The sequence below is a fragment of the Penicillium daleae genome, assembly GCF_028827525.1.
Source record: "Penicillium daleae strain IBT 16125 chromosome Unknown utg000007l_segment0_segment0, whole genome shotgun sequence".
Lineage (NCBI taxonomy): Eukaryota > Fungi > Ascomycota > Eurotiomycetes > Eurotiales > Aspergillaceae > Penicillium > Penicillium daleae.
The window spans coordinates 573,603-592,830 of record NW_026623155.1 but is presented as its reverse complement, the minus strand read 5'-3'; the positions used below and the strand labels follow the sequence as shown (position 1 = coordinate 592,830).

The 19,228-nt window shown below is 49.8% G+C and overlaps 6 protein-coding genes across 6 annotated transcripts; 1 reads left to right on the top strand and 5 right to left on the bottom strand.

Moving 5' to 3' along the window:
- Positions 1 to 294: 294 nt before the first annotated feature.
- N7458_007447 (uncharacterized protein) lies at positions 295 to 846 on the bottom strand (the record flags this gene model as incomplete). Its single annotated transcript, XM_056910829.1, has 1 exon — positions 295 to 846. One exon carries the CDS (start codon positions 844 to 846, stop codon positions 295 to 297), a length of 552 nt encoding a protein of 183 aa, XP_056763655.1.
- Positions 847 to 1,648: 802 nt separating this feature from the next.
- N7458_007446 (splicing factor ESS-2 family protein) lies at positions 1,649 to 3,111 on the bottom strand (the record flags this gene model as incomplete). Its single annotated transcript, XM_056910828.1, has 2 exons — positions 1,649 to 2,056; positions 2,089 to 3,111. The coding sequence occupies 2 exons, from the start codon at positions 3,109 to 3,111 to the stop codon at positions 1,649 to 1,651; spliced, it is 1,431 nt and encodes a 476-aa protein (XP_056763654.1).
- A 287-nt stretch (positions 3,112 to 3,398) lies between these two features.
- N7458_007445 (RTA1 domain-containing protein) lies at positions 3,399 to 4,320 on the bottom strand (the record flags this gene model as incomplete). Its single annotated transcript, XM_056910827.1, has 3 exons — positions 3,399 to 3,906; positions 3,961 to 4,055; positions 4,117 to 4,320. 3 exons carry the CDS (start codon positions 4,318 to 4,320, stop codon positions 3,399 to 3,401), a joined length of 807 nt encoding a protein of 268 aa, XP_056763653.1.
- A 593-nt stretch (positions 4,321 to 4,913) lies between these two features.
- On the top strand, positions 4,914 to 6,731 carry N7458_007444 (fungal specific transcription factor domain-containing protein; the record flags this gene model as incomplete). Its single annotated transcript, XM_056910826.1, has 1 exon — positions 4,914 to 6,731. The coding sequence occupies one exon, from the start codon at positions 4,914 to 4,916 to the stop codon at positions 6,729 to 6,731; it is 1,818 nt and encodes a 605-aa protein (XP_056763652.1).
- A 1,390-nt stretch (positions 6,732 to 8,121) lies between these two features.
- Positions 8,122 to 10,573, bottom strand: N7458_007443 (uncharacterized protein; the record flags this gene model as incomplete). The annotated part of the gene is made up of 2 exons (XM_056910825.1): positions 8,122 to 9,974; positions 10,111 to 10,573. 2 exons carry the CDS (start codon positions 10,571 to 10,573, stop codon positions 8,122 to 8,124), a joined length of 2,316 nt encoding a protein of 771 aa, XP_056763651.1.
- Positions 10,574 to 17,370: 6,797 nt separating this feature from the next.
- On the bottom strand, positions 17,371 to 17,829 carry N7458_007442 (uncharacterized protein; the record flags this gene model as incomplete). Its single annotated transcript, XM_056910824.1, has 1 exon — positions 17,371 to 17,829. The coding sequence occupies one exon, from the start codon at positions 17,827 to 17,829 to the stop codon at positions 17,371 to 17,373; it is 459 nt and encodes a 152-aa protein (XP_056763650.1).
- Between the last annotated feature and the right edge of the window lie 1,399 nt (positions 17,830 to 19,228).

Genomic DNA, 19,228 nt, shown 5'->3' with positions numbered 1-19,228 from the left:
TTGCTGCATCAGGAGGTATGGGCATAGGCGGTTTCTTGGTATGCTGAGCATGCCAATTAAAAATGGCATCCATCATCAGACTTGACATGCAACTGTATACCTCTATTCTATAATTCTAATCTCCAAATCCCCCCTTCTCCAAGGTCCAACCCCACAAAATTCTAAATACACCATGTTTATACCTCAAAATCACCACTCCAACCCCTCCTCCCCCCCCCCCTCCAGTCCCACCCTCAACCCTCCGATCCCCCCACCTCTCCCTCCAAACATCCCTCTCCTCCCTCCACAAATCGTTCACACATGGATCACACGAACTCCCACAACACGTGCCGAGGTCCGGTGGGGGAGGGGGTCATTGTATGCGCGGGATGCGGCGCGGAGGAGTTGTTTTGTGCGGGTTCCGCTAAGGCGCTTCTTTTGGAGGGCTTTGAATTTTGGGGTTTCGGCTGGTGTGTAGTATGGTTCTGGTTGTGGTTGTGATTCTTTTGAGGGAGATGTTTGGTTTGATGAAGATGGAGACGTTGATGTTGGAGCGTTATTATCAGGTTCCTTTTTTGAATTGTTGTTCTGATTTGCAGTTGAGATTGAGGGCTTTGAGCTTTGGAGAAGGGTGCTGATGGGGGACCAGAGTGATGATAGGAGGGAGGGCGTAGATTGTGTTTGTGCTGAGTTCTCAGATTCGGAGTTCGAATTTTGGTTTTTGTTTTCGTCTGGTCGTGCATGTCCATTTGTCGAGGTTGAATTTGCCTCAGTGGCAGGCGTGGCATTGTCATCTTGCTCTCCCTTAGCTGGCGCTGCAGCGGGTGACGGTGCTCGTTCAGAGCTGATGCCCATGCCCACACTCATGTTGGCTTGGAGCTTCGATTAAGAAGGACCAAAAGGTAGCTTTCTTTAAATCAAATGATATCCGTTATAGTCAAACGGAGTCGGGGGCCTATCCGTCTGGCGCGACTGACTGATTTGACGTATACCAGAAAACACTGATCCAGAATTAGCGCTTGAGCTCTCCATATATGGTACTATGCTTACCAAGTTCATAAGAGTATACAAATGCTGCAACAAGCTCTGCTTAATGGATGAGTAGGCAGATCAAGAATTGAATGATCGGAAGTCCCGAGATCGGGCCGGATAGGGACTGGGGGGATCTGGGTTTTCGGGTGCGCCCGTTTCCTGCTTATTCCGACTTCTCCAACCGTTGGACTACGATCTAGATGATGGCATATAAATACTACGTAGGCCGGACAATTATAATTCTCAGCACTATGTTGGACTTCTGAAACAATCAGTTGATATCTCGTCGTTTGGCAACCTTTGTATTCTTCCGATCTGAACACAAATGTTGCAGAAATAAAGTATGCCAAGGATATCTTTACGTACTCATCGAGGACCAGGCACGATATATCCCAGAATGGCTCAACACACCACATGTGGAAGTGTTCTTTGGCTACTAGATTCCACACGTAGGAAGATAAGAACACTTTCATGCGATTGGTACAGCCTTGCGGTACTGTGACTGTTCATCGATTGGTTATACATCAACAATCCCCATCTATATACATACACCCCCGTTAAAGAATACAAACGCCGTCCCAACCATTAGTATCATAAAGTCGTAATCTATAAAGCCCAGCACCATCCACATTCCACTCTACTTCCGCCGCGGCGTCGGAGTCCACATATTCCCTAACCCAGACTTCCCCGTCGATCCCGACCCTGATCCCCGTGGCGTACTCCCACCAACCTGCGACCACAACTTCTGAGCCGCCGGCGTCAACATCTTGCCCTGACCACCGGCCACCGCACCACCGGGCGTACCTCGAAGTCCAAAATCTATGCGAGGACTACTGGCAAAGCGCGGAGTCGCAGTGACGGGCGTTTTCACAGTACGGGCAGCTTTTTCCGCGCGCTTGGTGCGTGAGACACGATCTACCATACGGTGGTGTAGTGCCTCGCGCTTGCGGGTTTCACGGAGCTGGAAGGGATTCGGTGTCGTATCTGATGAAGTCCCCAAGAGGCGCCAGTCTGCTTCAAGGGGGTCTTCGGATGCAGGCTCAGGCTCGGGTTCGTCTTCGTCAACGAAGGCGTAACCGTTGACACGGGGGTCTCGCCGCCAGGGACTGCAGAGGCCTCTGATTGACTGAGGCGTGGCCGACCGGCGATGGCGTCTTGGATCGCGGAGATTGAGGGTGAGTCTGGGACAGAAGCTGTAGCGTCTGCGGCGGCAGCAGCGTCTACATCAAGCAGTCGCGTATTTTGATAGAGTGTCCGTTTCGGGCCTGCGCGCGAGGCAGCCTCCGCTTGTTGGTGGAGTGTCTCGTGGGTATCTTCAATCGAAGATGGGAGGAACATAAGCCCGTTATCTGGACGAGACTTCCAGGCATCAGGTCTTGCTGGCCGTGCGTCCAGGTCTGTTTTGATGGCGATCTCGGAATCATCCCACTTAATGAGGCTAGTTTCCGGTTTGCCACCTTGTGCAGTAATGCGCTTGACTTCTTGCTGGTGATGAGCGATTTGACGGGCGGAGGGAATCTTATTGTTGTTCCAGAGAAAAGCGTATTTCTCGCGCTTCTTTGTGTTTTGCTTGTCGAGGACCTTGTTGAACGATTCGTTGTCCTCACTCGTATACTTGTCCTGGAATGCCATCAGGCCCATATTCGAGACATCCGGAATCTCCTGGCCCTGTCTCGTCGTCGCAGAGGTTGCAGTCGACGCGACAGACATAGGCGTATCTCCTTCCCACCCGCGCGGAGTCTCATCGGAGCCACCTGCTGGGAAATGCATAGGCGTACCCGCCACAGATCCCGAGTCTGTCTTCCGTCGGGCATTTGACCCGGGTGTTGGAGTGCGCATAACATCTGCAAGTCTTTTCTTGGCGCTTGTGATCCATCCTTTATCCTTCGAGTCCAGCGCATCGAGATACTCCTGCTTGGCCTGGGTCTCCAGCAGACCTGGGAAGAAATCGCGGGCGATGATGTGGGAAAGAGCGTTGGTGTAGACGTCTTCGTCGAGGGCAGTTGCGGGGCGTTTAATTCGTTTTGGCGCTGGAGGAGGGGGCATCAGCTGGCCATCTGACCGCTTGGTCAGGGCCTTTGATGGCGGAGGCGATGCCATCGCTGGGGCATCGAGTGTTGGCGTTGGAAAGCGAGTGGAGGGTCACGTCAAGAAGTTGCCAAACGTTTAGATGAGGGAGCCGATAAGATAAGAGCCGCTTGAAGACAGCAGAGATCACGTGAGAGGTATGTACTATGCAATCTAAATTGACAGACAAGGAGATCCAAATGTGTTCATTTTCTGTATTAAGTAAATGAAAAATGAACATCAGTCACTTCCTAAGATGTAGAGTTTTTGACTTTGATAAATGCCCTAAACATATGATCTGTTCTCATAGCTAGGGGTAGCTATTCCAGTAGCTCCATCGCATTGGCAAGCTTCTTATCCTCACGGAAAAAGAACGAAGGAGAAAAAATAACAAAAACTCCAACTCCAATTGCCATGAGCACCATATCCAAGTAGATGAGATATGTCTCCGTGCGCATGAGGTGGCCCTTCCAGCCACCCGACAGTTCAACAATCCGATATCCATTGCGGAGCAGCACCATGACAGTTGACACGCACAAAGCCACCAGAAGGGGCCATTTCGCTTGCGGGCACAGTGCTTTCTTTTGGCGGAACCGGAGCACTGTCACTGTAATGATTATCACAAACATTATCGTGTTGCTGAACTGGAAGATGATCCCCGAGCGCATAACGTCACTCCCGTGACTCAATGATTCGAAGTCATTGGCGCTTGATACCTCGACTCCTCCTACAGTCTGGATGGCCAAGGAGATGATGTCGCAAATGACAAATACAGCCCAGAAGATTGCAGATGGAAATGGGAAGAGGCGAGGAGTTGTCTTTTCGATACTAGTAAAGCCTTTGTCAATATCATGTTTCTGATCCGTCAGCCACTTTACTTACAGTTTGCAGAAGAGGACATAATCCGCGGCAGATAGCAAGACAGGACTGATTGCGATACTACAAATCTGGATCATGAAAGCCATCCAGCTCGTTGGCTTGGATTTATTAGCAATCTGTCATGGGCCATCTGTCATTTGATTCTTGTTAAATACTCACATCCAAATGAGCCCAATAGCGCCCACCCCAGCCAATTGCTTCTCCTACAGCGAGAAGTACAACTGTAGTCATCCACCAGTGCTTATACGGCCCAAATATCATTTGCAGGGTACATATGACCGCCATAGCACTGAAGAATATAATACCGAATAATGCGGCTGCTTTGCTGGGCAAGTACCCATACATATCAACATCTTGATCCATGATGGGAGCTTCAGAAGTTACTTGAGGTAGTTTCGTGATTTTTCCCCCATGATTGATGGAACCACGATACTTTAATATACCCACGAGAACGGAAATTTTATTGCACTTTAAGTAGATGCCTAAAATTTGATAGCAAGCCTATTTTTGCCTTTGAAAATCCCCGATCTCAGAGAAGTTGCCGTGGAATCTCCGCGACAACTTCCGATCACGTACTAAGGAACACTGATCTTTTAATTAAGCTATCAATTGATAATGCCAGCTAGAACTTAAGTCTTTAATCTGAAAATCACTCTCAGCACCTGCGATGCTGCATCTTCAAATTAAATACCGATAAACCTCAATACGCTTAAAAGGTTCGGTTCACGCTACTCTTTTCTCCATCGTCTCCCAGGCGGTAGACTCGCCGCGTTATTGCCGCACAAGTCCCGCGATTTCCCCGCATTTCACTTCACTTCCATTAAAACTCGCACTTGACGGAAGCCTGTTTGGCATAGTTTCCAATGCCGCTGAAACGAGGATCAGAACGAGTATCATGCGACTTTTGCCATCGCCGAAAGGTCAAATGTGATCGATTGTTACGCGCCAGGCAAGGCATGGCTACATGCTCGCAGTGTGCCCTCCGGGACATACAATGCCATCTTGACGACTCGGACGATGTTCGGATTCGGCGGCGCCGCACAAGGACCGCTCGCGGAGGTACTGAGAAAGCGGGCACTAGAGAATTACAGTCGGCTCTTCTGACAACATCCCCTGATGACCGAGGTATTCCGGTATCACAGATTATTTCGGATTCTCATATGGTCTCCCTTTCCCCAAGAGATGATAATGCGGTGCTATCAAATATTCCTTTCGACATGTTTGATGATAGTCCCTTTGCACTAAGTTTTGACAATATGGCATTTCTCGATCAAGTGTTTATGGGCGAAGGCGACCGCGGATTCACGCAAAGTAGCGACCAGCCGAGCCAATACCTGCAACAACCAACTTCCACCTCTGGTAATAACCCGAGTGACGACGGAGACCAGGATGGGAGGGATTCGAATTTTCCCAGTGCGGTACTCGGTACATGCTCTTGGACCGGTGTCTCTGCGGACTCTGCCTCTTGCACTGCAGCATTGCATTCCTACTTCGAGTATGCTGCGCCATATCTGCCGATTCTCCTCGCAGATGCATTCTGGCAGGACTATCATGCAGGTCATTGCAGCGAATTACTTCTCTATGCGGTTGCTTGTCGAGGGATGCCATACACCGAGGCGCCAAATAAATGGGATCTTCAGAACCGTCTTGCAAGCACATTTCGAGAGAAATACCTCCATGCTCGAAGCAATGCACCTGATAACGATGCAATCAGGCTTGACGACCTCGAAGCTCTGGCCCTCATGATCGATTTTGAATACGACAACTCTGAAAGTCTACCACTTCTGTCGAACCTGGGACGACTTTTTCTCACGCACGATTCGCTGGTTTTGACAGCGATCAACTATCGAATTCTCGATCTTGGTATCCTGGCAAGGGCTAGCGAGCGTCGCGTACTCCTCTACTGGCACATCTATGGACTTGACGCGTTCCACTGCCTAGATCGCATGCAAATATCGCGCATCCCAAGTAACGATCTTGCTAGCAATGAGGATCTCTCGTCGCAGGAGACGAAAGATTACTTTGATGCTCTTCTTGCCCTGGCTGTGATTGCTCGCCAAATTACACAGAATCTGTGCAGCCCGCTTTCAAAACGACAAGGCATCAAACCCAGTGATGTTCACAATTTGTACGAGCAACTTGATTATTGGAGGGATACCTGCTGTCCGCACCATTTGCGGATGTACAAAGACGATTCAGGCAGACTGGAGCCTGTTGACATCACCGAGCCAAGTTCCAGCCGGACAAGGAAACACACTCAACTCTATCGAGCAGTCCTCTGGGCTCTGGAGCTGCATTTTCGCTTACAGATCGAGGATTGTATATGTGAACACGGCATACAAGATAGGACAAGTTTGGAGGCAGAGGTCCTTGCCCGACGGGTGGAATATACAAGTCTCTCCGCATTGAACGAGATGGTCAACGTCTGTCTATGGATCAAGCAGCTCGAGACTCAGCACCAAGACTATGAGCGACACTCTTTGATTGACCTCGCACCGAAAGTTTTGCGTAATATCTGTGCGGGCATGTGCTATTGGTCTTGTTTACGAGGGATTGACCTTGTTAACAGCGGTTCCTTACCGAGGCTGCTTCGTTCTAGCCACGAGAATGATGGAGATGATGGTGTGAAGCGGCAGATTCTGAATTATGTTGAGATAGCGCGGTTATTGCGAGATACAGCCGCGACGGCAACGTCACATCAAGATACGGCGCAGATTCTTGAGCGAATTGATAACCAGCGGGCGTTACTTGATTCCAGGCTGGATGGTGCTTAGCCCGTTTGCCGGCCAATAGTACTTTATTTTACTTGTACAGTATATAGTCATTTAATATCAAGATCTAATCCAACATCTCGAGTCTTGATACCATGGCCCTCTTTCGCTTCTACTTTATTTACATTTAAATTTGACTGTAGGCGCCACAATCCCCCTGCCTCCCATAATCCCTCTACACATTCACCCCCGTCCGTTACGGAAACGCTTATTAGCATTAGACTTATTACCCAAACCCCAAAATACCCAAATCGCCCACGACACACTACCTTAAGTCTACAACTTCAGAGCAAAGAGGGCGGTAACCTCTCCCCACTCCAACTAAGTTGTTGCCAATCCCAGCCCTACAGCCCTATAGTCATATGACCATCACCAAATGCACTCCACTCTCCACTCTCCACTTTCCATTTCATCTAAACTAAACATTTATACTATACTTTATTCGGAACACGGCGGGTGTACTAGCGAATACGTCTCGAACAAAGATACACACACGATAAGATAGGCTTACCAGATCTAAGCCAGATCTAGATATAAAGTCAAATTCTACGATGTGTAAATGTGTAAAACACCAACCCCGACATTACGTACGAGATGCCCGAAACAGGTGAAATAATAGGGGTAATCGTAATCAAAGCGCCCTTCACGGGCATATATTGGTGTATGTGGCCTCCGCCACACGACCACTCTATAACACTCGACGAGTTCTTAACATGAACGAACAAGTAGACAAGGCAAGACAAGACAGGAGGGGCTAGGCCAGGCCTAACGAATGATCCCCGGCCAAACCCAAACCAGACCGAACCGGACATCCAACGACCATAATCAGAACCAGGATTAGGGAATCCAACGTGATGAATAAAGCCCAATGCTATCCAGCCCAATCCAATTCATCCAACGCAACCAAACCAGAAAAAAATAGCATTTTTTCCAATTGCTTTCGCCCCCCGGCTTTTTGCCCTCCAGACACCAGAACCGATACCGATATCGCTGAGAAATGCATCGAACAAGACAGACAAAACAGAGAGAAAAGAAAAGTGTAAACGATGGGTCGATGGAACAGACAAACCAATAGACGAGAGATAGAGAGAGAGAGAGAGAGCAGAGGCAAAGACAGACAGGAAAGGAAGTGGGAAACGACGGGATAATTCAAAGAGCAGAACAGGGTGAGACGATGAGACAAGGAAATGTAGACGGGGTCATGGACTCGTAGAGATCTATCACGGACAGAGTGTAACAGTAAAAGCAAAAGCAAAAGCGAAGCGAGCGCAAAGAAAGAAAACAAAACAGCAGGATATGCACCACAGATTTTGTCTTCCAAGGTAGCTGTCTCCAAATCAAAAATCAAGGCGGCATAATATAGAGAGAGCAGATGAAGATAAAGGGGAGGGTTTTAAACAGGCCTGGCGAACTCAACCCGCCGGCGTCGGGAAAAGAGAGTATGAAGTTGTCCGACTCTTCTTCCGCATCGGGTTCTTCCCCGGCACAGCTGGTAGAGGCGGGGTAACAGCCATAGCAACCCCGGCATCAGTCTCATCGTCAACCTCAGAAATACTCTTCGACCGATCATGCATATGCAGCGCGGGGGCGCTGTCTCAGCACTCGCCAGACTAGCGCTGCTATCAGCGTGCATGAGTATGTGTGCCTCAGCCAGACTCTTCGTTGGACGGTGCAGGGTGCTTGAGGCAGGGCGGGCTAGGATCTCCGCAGCGCTGAGACGGTCCGTTGGCATGATTTCGCGAGAGTTGGAGAGGGAGTGGACCAGTTCTGGGACGGAGGTGGTTGATACCGAGGAGCGGTGTTTGCGGACGATGCTCGCTGCCCGAGAAAGCATGAGACTCTCTTGGGAATTGCACTTGCTGATGGGGGAGAAACTGGAGCGGGGAGAGGCGTTGTGGATGCCCGCTGGTGCGAAGGGGAAGTGTCGGTCTGAGGAGGCGTCGGTGTCGGCGTCCAGGTAATCCTCGTAAAGGGTGTCGTGGTTGAGTTGTTTGGAGAGGATGGAGGAAGCGACGGGGTGGAAGTAGTCTGCCGGTCCTCGGATGAAGGTGCGCTCATACTCTGCTGAAGGTGTTGCGGCGGAGGGTGGTTGGGTAGTGCGTGCAGAGGAAGGGTCCAGATCTGGCGTTGCCAGGGTGGAAGTGCTCAATGGGCTGGGTTGGAGATGCCGGGTGGGTTTCGGGGGAACGGAGAGGCCCCAGGACTCGTTTGTGCAGGCGATGCCGACCTCAGGACGGGTTTCATCGAGCGAGGTGCGCGTCCAGTCAAAGTTGGATGTGGACTCTGCGGCGTGCTCGTAGCAGTAGTCGATGTCGGCATCCCAAGAATCGTACAGCTCGTCGTCGTAGGAGAATTGTTGAACGCCAGAGATCGATGGAGGCGTGGTGTCCAGCCGTGCTGTCTGTGACTCTTCCTTGGGTGGGGTGGTAGGTAGAGTCTGGGGCAAGGTCGGCGAGCCTAGGGCCTCGGAGAACTTGCGCGACAGCTCTTCAGCCACGGAGATGGAGAGGCGGGCCTTGGGAGCTGTCTGGCGAGACACCGGGGGAGCTGCAAATATCCCGGGACTGATTTCCGAGGTAGAACGGGAGTGCACGGTGTCACCGCTGGCCTCTGGACTGTCCCATAACCTCGTTCCTTCGTCTTCCTCGGGAACCTCTTCGAGGCTGTAGTTGCTGGTCACGGAGGACGTGCGGGCGGTGAAATCCTCGGCGAGACAGGGGCTAAATTGTCGTTGCGAAGAAGAAGATCGCTCCGAGTCGATATACTCAGGATACGTTGGCCCAATGTTCAATCCCAGGATCTCATCAATGGCCCTGGGAGCCGGCTCGCCCTCATCAGCTGGAGCCTCCGGGGGAGGCGGTGTCGTCGGACAGGACCGTGGATATTTCGAGACCGGGCGAGAGAAGTTCTCGTGGATGCGAGATTCCCTGCGTGCATGGCCGCGAGTTGGGCTAGTGGACCCCGAAGCTGCAGGCGAGCCCGGCGGACTCTGAGGCGCGGGCTCATCGACCGTGGTGGCCGTTCCATAGGCAGCCAGGTCGTCAGTGGAAAAGTCGCGGAAATGAATGTCGTCAGCGCGGATACCCTTGAGGCCAGCCTCAGGACGCTGCGAAGCGCGAATGACCGAAAACTCTGTGACGAGGTCGTTCTCGCGCGTCTGATCTATTGCTTGGAATTGCGAGGGACTGGTATGGGTGAGATGGTGGAAATCGAATGGATCTGAGATGATGCTCTTCAATCGTTCGTCTAGAGATGAAGTTTAGTCAATTGATCATTCCACAAGTTATAGATGTAGTGCATGCGTGGAAAAGCCAATTGCTTTCAATGCTTTCAAAAAGCAGTCCAAAAGAACAAACAAATGATCAAAACGTTCCCCACTTACGGTGATCAACCTGTCGACCCCGATGACGACCATTCCTATCAGCCCGTGGCATCCTCTCTAATTCGTCCTCCTCGTCCAGCGTGGCGACGATATTGATCTTACTCCCCTGGCGGCGTAACATACGGCTTCCACGCGCCAAAAGGGATCTCGACGTGCGATCCCCTTTCTCAGACCGCATACCCAGTGCGGAGGGCGCCCGCTCATCCTGGGACGGAACAGAGCTATCGGTGGAAGTCATGGACGAGACCGGGGAGCGGCGCGACGAAGTCGACGTGGTAGTATTGCTTCGGGAGCGGCCGCCAAAGACAGATAACCGTTTCGGACTCTGGGCGAGGGCTGTAGATCGCGAGCGAATATGAGAGGCATGCTCTGGAGGATCGTTGGAGGAGCGGGTCGACGGGGGATCACTGTGACTAGACTGGTCGTCGTCCCAGTGGCCGGGCACACGCGAGAAAGTCGACATGGTTCCGAGGGTTTCAACTGTCTCGGTGTCTTTTTGGGGAGGGTCTTATCTGAATCTGGGTCGACCAGAGTAACGGGCCAGATACGGGGAGAATTGGAACAACTGGAACGGGATATGACGTCCTTCCTCTGTTTTGGGGGTGTAAGAGCTTGGGCGAGACGGGTGGACTCAATTCGAGTGTCCCCTAATTTATGTGCGAACAGGCTGAAGCACCAATAATTGGTGTGGTTTCATGGTAAGTTGAGGCGCTGGATTGAACCCGCTTTTCGAGACGCAACGAGGGTGAGAGGATGGTTTGAGGTTGGTTTCCCTGGTGGGGGAGAATTGAAAGAGAGTGTGTGTTGAAAAAGAGAGAAGGAGAAGAATAATGGTCGTGGAGGGAATTCGGGGGGGCGAGGAGTAGGAGTGGGAGGAGCCAAAAAGATTGGGTCAGGGCGGGAGTTATAATAAGACCTCACGATACAGACGAAGAATAGTTGGAAGGAGGGTCAAATACGTGATGATTGGACTGGTGGACAGAGGCCAGATACTTACCCGGTGGAGGTGTATGAGTACAAACATGGAGAGATCTGACAATTATTCGGATTATTCTAATATTATTATTGTTAATATTATTGTTATTATTATTATTCTTCTTCTACTGCTGTATCCAGTGTACATACCCGTACGACAGGAGAACTGGCAGGAAGCATCAAGTGGACCCGACCGTTCAGGGGGGCTGATTTGAGGGCTCGACCGTTGCACAGACAAGACGCTGCCGTTTCGGCTGGGTCTGGAGGAAATTGGATGGATTTGGTTGTTGTGCTTGGCTGGCAAATCTATACTCTATGATCTATACTAGCACCCCTAGCAGAGCAATCTACTACATCTATCGATACCTATATCTACGTATCCCATATGCTATACTCTATACTCCATGTATGCTCATGCTATACTCGCCAAAGCATAAAGACGAATAGTCCCAATCCAACGGAACCGAAGGAAGGCTTCGTGCGACGTCCTCGGAACGTGTTTGACGGTGGAGCCCGCTTAACCCAGTCCAGAAGGTATCGGCGTGAGAACTAAACGTACAAGTACAGTACCGGTACCAGAAAGAATAATAATCACTCGTGTCTGAATTATTTTCTTATTTTCTTATTTTTTGGGTTTCTTCTTTTTTTTTGCTCTTTCTAATGACGATCTTCTTTCCTGCTTCTATGGTTTTTGTTTTCTTTTCTTCTTCTTCAACTGGAACTGGAACACACGCAACCTCCTGAGAATAACCAGGAAACAAAGTATATATTTACATACCTCTGTACTCCGTATATATGTGTATATATTGTGTGTAACTATGATTATATGCATGCTGGAAATGCAGGTCGTGCCTGCATGTCCCATCTTTGGATATCTACTCTACTGTGCGGGATCCCCCTCGACCGAAACCTCGACGCGACAACGCCATCCGAGGTTGCTCCCCTAACATCCTCAATCTATTCCCTTGCTCCGTCACTACGACACTACTGCTCCGTACATGTTCTTCCTTGTGATGGAATGCGCATGGGGCTTTGGGCTTTGGATCTTTTTCCCCTTCGGCTTCATGCAGTTCATTTATTGCCATAGAATCCTTCGAATCACAATCCCACCCTACCCTCAGCCCGCAGTGCAGTACACTCATTCCCTCTAAATATCTCTCAAAATGCGCCATGCAGCCCTGCCATTCGCCCGCTGACGTGCTGGTGTCTTCCCCCGCGTCGCTAGCGTAGCCTCGGCCGGGGCGGCAAACGAGCTGGCAACGGTTTTTTACTGTTCCTGGAGAGCCCAGTAAGCTCCGTACTAAGGAGTAGCTGGCCAACTAGGTGATTTAGTGAATGTACCATAGCGACCAGAGGGATTAGCGCCGCTTCAAAGCAGCACTAAGCTACGGAATCCGTGGAGTGGTGCAGCTCATAGTCGTACTTTATTTTACACTCCGTCCCTTCGGTAACTTACTGTACGGAAGCAACTCGCGCCATGACGACCATCCCAATTAGGTACCGTCGGAGGGCCTACCACCCACCTTTTCAGGACTAGAGTCTTCCCAGAGAAGGTTAGGGCTTGGGCAGCGCCGGCCACCGATCCAAAGGAGCCATCGCTGTCCACTGTCCCGGAGAGCTGGTGGTGGTGGGGTAAAAAATTAATCTGGCAATCTGGCAATCTGGCAAATCTACGGAGTACGAAGAAGCAATGGCATTGTAATTAGCCTGGGCAATTTATCGTCTTTTGAGTCTTTGACCCCGTCGTGGCTCGTGCCTTTTAGCCTGGATTGCATAAGCTGGATCGGTTATCAGTTGTCACAGTGCCCTATGTACTACCACGGTATGTGGAAGTAAGCGATAGTAACTACCTTGTTCATGCTCCGTACAGTAAGCAAAATAGTGCCTCTTTCCCCAGACTATGTATCGACATGTGCTCCTCGGCAGTTCACCTGTCATTCTCTCGTCGGTATATCCATCACATCTATTACACTCGATCCAGATTCGCATTCGCGATGAGACTTCCGATGAACTCTCTTCCCAAACGATCCCCCCCCGGCCTCTCCCTAGGACACGCGATCACAGCCGATCGGAAAATCACACGCAGATCTCGGAGGGTGCCGTAACCCTCATCAATCCGGAATCAATATTCCAGTCTATAGTTCGCAGTACGTAGACTCAATTTCTAGTCCTTCCTTCCATGGAGTCCTTCGCACATACTCCCCATGTTCCATGTTCTATTTTCATATCCTTGGCCCGAGGTTCTCGCTTCTAGCTTCTAGGTTTAAGTGGAAGGTTGAAGGGTTACGCCCATCATCTAATTCTTGCGTCCCCCTCCGACATAGCAGGGATTCAAACTCGTATACCAACCGGCTGCTTCTCGTCCCCAACGCCCCCGGGAATTGGTAATTCTCCAGGATTCGTAGATCCTGGTTACCCTGCAGGAGGATTCCCCGGAGCTCACCGGTCGCGCAGGGGGGTAGAGAACGTAGGTTTGCGCGATAAAAAGGATGGAGAAGTATGAGCAGGACCAGGAGCGGACATGCGATGCTGTCTTAGATCCAGATGCCGGGGGGGGATAGCCTTGAATGTGGTCCCGGTCGGGGTTGGGTATTCAAGGTTGGTCGTGTGTTGGTTTTGGTTCCTGGTATTGTTTAGTGCAGTTCAGTTGGTTGGTTATTCCTTCCCGTTTCTCAGGGCAAATCATCGAATTGGTCAGCGATGGAAGCTGTTCCTTGGGTCTGGTGCAAATAGTCAGGGCACGTAGTTTTAGCTCGTCTTACAGAACCACTCCTTTGGAAAGGAGCAGCTTCCTCCCGTCCCGGTATTGAATCAAACCAGAGTCGCTATCCAACCAGACCAAACCAAACTCGTCCATCGAGTATGGATGTATACGTCGTGTATCAAGATTTAGATCTCGTATTTTATCCTCACCCTTTCTATCATACATACAGGTTCATGTCTATGGAGTACATACTACTCGAGTCAATCGTATAATCTCGGATATCCCACGAGCCCTACGCTCGTACGTTCCTACGGACTCCCACGGATATCGTCATGGCCAACGTGGAAAAGCCCCGGTGGGGCGTTAAGGCAGCCTAACAGTGTTCGAAACAAGGGAGAAGCCCGACGGAAAAGGTCAAGAACGGCGCCAGCGTCTCAGACGCGACTGGGCGGAAACTTAAAAGGAGGAAGAGGTTGAGAGCTCCGTCAGCAGCGATGCAGGAAATAATAATCACAGGAATCATACTCCGTATAGCGTCTATCGCGATATATTTTGACAGAGTACTTCCTAGCCCTTCTTCTGATAAAATATAAATCTCTTCTTGATTCAATTCTTCATCCTGAACATATACACCCCCGAATTCATTCCCTACTATTCTTATTCCAGCACGCGGCCGCCCTCCGATGGCCCTCTCCACCGGGCGTCTCTCCAAGTGGACTCCTGACGATCCCCCTCCTCCTGCGGGTTCCAGCCAGCCAGAAGTTCAAACACCCTGCTCTGGCCATCCTCACGGCGATGCACGAACGACCCGAACAGATCGGCATGCAGTTACCCTGATAGTCACTGATACGACCGCCGATCGGTCGGGTTTGCGGGTTGATCTGGACTTCTGGACTCTGGTCTAATTTTGTCAGGAATCGACCGTTTGAGAAGGTCCATAACTTGGCTAAGGTTAAATCGGTGACAGGAAAGATAAGGTCGTTTACTTTTGGGGTATGGCAATTGCCGTTCTCAGCACTCCAATTGAACTTCTTGGGTTTGTTAGTACTGTAAGTATATTTATTTGGGTTGAACTTTCCACGCCGATAACTCCTATAACTGCCGCTCTCCGCATCGGTCTGCTTTGCGATGTATCTCCGACCGAGTGCAATGTAACTTAGTCGCCTATCGTCCGCCTGGACATCAAACACAAGCCAATCCTAAATTGTGGCAAGCCCCGTTGGTCCCTGCACCGCACCACGATCCTCCTTCGGGTCTGGGTGCCGGGAAGAGGCAGAAGAGGACGATCGTGATTATCGATGATAATGGTAAATACATGTCCTTCCATCAGATCCTTTGCCAGTAATGGGGCCAATGCAAGAGCCTGGACCATGTGTAACGCCCGTCTAATTGATTTCGTAGAATCATGGACTACCCTCCAGCAACGTGATAGGACACCTAGGCCGATAGCAGACATAGTGGGCTAGGGGACTCACCGTCGGGCAGAGTATAGGTTCGTGTCTCTGGCTAACGACTCGCATCAGAATCCAATTCATTACAATGAATCAAGCTCCCAATTTGCATTCTCAGTTCCTGCGTCATGCATCAGCATTGACCCTCCCAACAGGGCCAACGCGTCTCCGCCCTCAATCCTCCGTCATCTATCCTCCGTACTCAGTCAAACACGGAGGATGTCGACATTCGATGTTCAGAGCAGACAAGTCCAAGGCCTCCAGCCAATCTAGACTTTACTTCCGCTCTCAGTCGGCTTGTGTACGACTCTTTCTTCAAAAGCCCGAACTCAAGAAAGGGTGGGTCGAGGGGTTCACCCCCATTTCCCAATTCAGCACTCCGTAGTTTTAACGCTCTCATTCCCAAACCCATCCCCGGCATCCCCACGGCCCAAGACCCGTGGTTGTTACAGAGTGCCGCAATTGCGCAGCAGCTAACCCAAGCTAGCGCGGTTCTCGCCTCCAAGTGCCGCGAGGACCACGGCGTGGTTCGAACGAACACGTTTGGTCGGGCGCAAGCTGCCCCCCCTCTTTTGCCCCTTCCCCTTTCCCAGAGAGGCTCCGCTCTGCTGTTACGGCTGTAAGTGTACTGTATGTTATTGATTTTCCCCGGTTTGTGGTTCTTCATCTTGGGCGGCTGGGGATCGACATTGCGGGCTCTTGGCTAAACGGAACGTGGCCTAGGCTTTGGGGGTTGTTGATAGGTGCTTGTCCTATTGTAGATTTTTTTTTGAGTGAACTGGTGAGAGGGACTGTCGTGCTCAAGCATCAGTCTATATCTCGGGGATTGGACATCTTTCTTTATGATTAGGCAAGTCTACTGTAAAATAAATGATGTTTCAGGAGAGCAACAAAGCAAAAGATTGTTTTGACTCTTCTGGGCCACAAGTCGGAAGGTGCCTTTTCGTCTAGGCTTACAGATCAGTTCAACGCATAGTTAACTAGTTAGTTAGGCTGTAGTCAGACTTCATTAGGTAACTAGTTACTTAACTATCCTGATAATTTGGTAAGCCGACGCTCCTTGACACTTATCTGACACTTAACGACCTGAGATTCTGAAACCACCCCCTCAAAACAGTCGCCCTACCCCCAGTCCCCTACACGATGCCCCTATTCCCGAACGCGTAATAAGTCACCGTGGGGGCCTGAACTAACAGACTACCTGCTAGTACATACTCCGTGTTCCATGCCTGTCGAGCACCCGAATGTCGACTACTTATTGATGATTCAGAGAAGGCTGACGAAAGGCAGGGATTATCCCGTATAGACGGCACGGCACGTCAGGAATAACCGATGTAAGCACTGTAACACCCCTTGCGGGGTTCGTGTTGGCTTTTTTCTGGCTCATTCAGCCGGGCGCAGTTAAGTGCGAATCACTTGCGCTAGATATCCCACGAGGTAGAGCTCCAGATGTATGCTGTCGAAAAAGAGCTTTTTTAAGTAAGTTGACCACGAGATCGAGCCGCGCTACGCGTGTGGCAGGCGCTGGGCGTGACGATTTCCCCACTGTCGCTGAACTAGTTGAAAATCCGGGTGTTAGGGGCGTAATAGCTTAGTTATGCTATTGCTCCATTTTCAGGAGATCGTGGATTCTTCTTTGTCCCGTGATCTTCAACGGTATTCAATAGTGCGGTGGGTTGTGGAGCGTGTCATGCCCTATGGAGATGTCGGCTGATCACCCTGGCCCCTGAGCATATCGGGACATCAAGTATGGGGTGCATGGGGTACACTTGAAAGATTTTAAGACGTTCAATATGGAAGTTTGAAGGATCGGTCAGGAGAGGTGAACTTTGGGTTATTGTTTCTACTGATTCAAGTAGATACAACTCACCATTTCACAATACTCGATAGAATAACATTAGGGAAGATTTATTATCGGTTCTTGTTCTTTGTTGGCCGGTCTTACACTATAGGCAATAGCATCTAATCAATTATTCTAGATCTCAATGAATGAAGACAAAAAGAAGAAATATATCAAGTAACACTACAATTCCATTATTCAAACAATTTCCCCATTAACCCTGAAAATGGGCAGGTCAAATACCTGAATTGCCCGATAATTGAACATGGTACTTCGCTGAAGGTTTGCCCTTAGATATCAACGATAACACCGCTTGCATCGACAGGAAGGATTCCATGGATATCTATGGGATTGGCGAGCTGCTCGTCACCCTTGTCGAAGTCTTTCCGCACGTCGTCGCTCAGCGACCTGGGGTCATCACCTTCATCAAGTCCCTGAGGATTTCTGGCCTCGATGGCATCTATATCAAAATTTTCAGGTCCATTAGGGTGAGATACCAGTATACGAAGTTGAGTCCACTTCCTACCATCTCCGGGGGTAAAAACATCAAGATCGAGATCGCCAGTAATAAAGTCATCCTCAGAGCGTATCGCAATCTTCACGCCACTAGTGCCGTCGCCCCCAAGTGCACTGGCAGTCATACCACTATCGCCGACAAGGCCGTTCTCGGAACGAGAGAAAAGGTTGAGAGGGGTTGCTTGGACGGTAGTTGCGGCCAAGAGAGCAATTATGACTCCGTATCGGTACATGACGAGGGTGAATGGGTTCTTCAGGGAGGTTAGCCTTTGAGTCTTACTCTCCTCATGAGTAATACGGAGTATGACTTTTATTCTTACTTACTAAGAGTTGAGAAAAGAAAAATGTGTAATCGTGTGAACGAAGAACAAGGACAGTGGGCTTTAGAAATATTGGGCTCTAAACTTAGTCAAGTACTGGCGCTGACGGAGGAACCAGGCAATGGAAACTGCAAACACGCACAGCTGTGAAAATGGAAATGGACCCGTAAAATTGATATAAGTTACTGTTCCTTGAATCCATCGGGGGGAATAGGGCCTTTTGTCATCCTAAGAAACCACTGCGTAGCTTGAGAGGTGAGGTGTCATTGGTGATGGATGCAGGTTTGCGCAGGGCATGACGAAAGTACACTCTGTTGACGATTCCTGACTATTCAAGCCAATGAACGAGGCCAACTATGAGTTGCTTCTACGACTGATGTCATCACTTAGAGGGCTATTGGCGCTGCTGAATCGGGAGGCCGATGAAACGTCGTGTGTATGCGACGAGGAATTGAAAATGCCTTGAGAAACTTCCTGCGAAAATACAATGGAATGATGAACTGATTCATTCAGAACAATAATAAATGGTGTGATCTTATCTAGTACAAATTGACCATAATCTAGCATTATTGAAGTGTAGTCTAGAAGATATACGTCGCAATATTATCAACGACTACCAATGAACCCATGCTAGGGTGCCAAGACCCGCCACTGTTAAGCTTAAGTGGCATAAAGTTTGGCCGTATTCTATCACGTTAGGCTTCGTCGCATTTTATCATAATATCAAAGAAAGCATGACTCCGGATACTCAAAACTCTGCATCTTTATGAAAAGGCTGTTAAACCACCAAGATCTCTCTGAAGCTTAGCTAAGTGCTGGATCCGGGTTGCATGTACTACCCACCACCAATTAGGCCTGTACAGCGTCGACTCACCCCTGGCTGTACCTCTCAATCTCGCGGTATTGGGCCTCCAGCGTCACATTGAGCCCTGGAATAATGACGCATTCCAAGGAGATGGAAGGCCATCTTTCTTGTACTAAGGAAATATTTCTGTCACACGGCATAAGTTCTTCTTTCCGTTCGGGTCAGGAGCATCTCTATCGTCGATTATCTTCCTATTGGTTCGATAAATGTTAGATCTTCTTCAGGCACTCATCAAAGTGTTAGACATTTAGACAATGGGGATCTTCGTGCTGCTCTGTGGAATTCCCGGATACGGTTGTGTGTACTGGATAAAGGAAGGATCGTCCACTAGAGGGCAGGATACCCTACGATTCTCTGGTTCTTTTCTATTTCGCTACATCCAATAAAAACTAAACGTCTTAGTAGAGGTCTTGAGGCTTGAGTTGAAATCTTTTCTTTCAGAGAGGT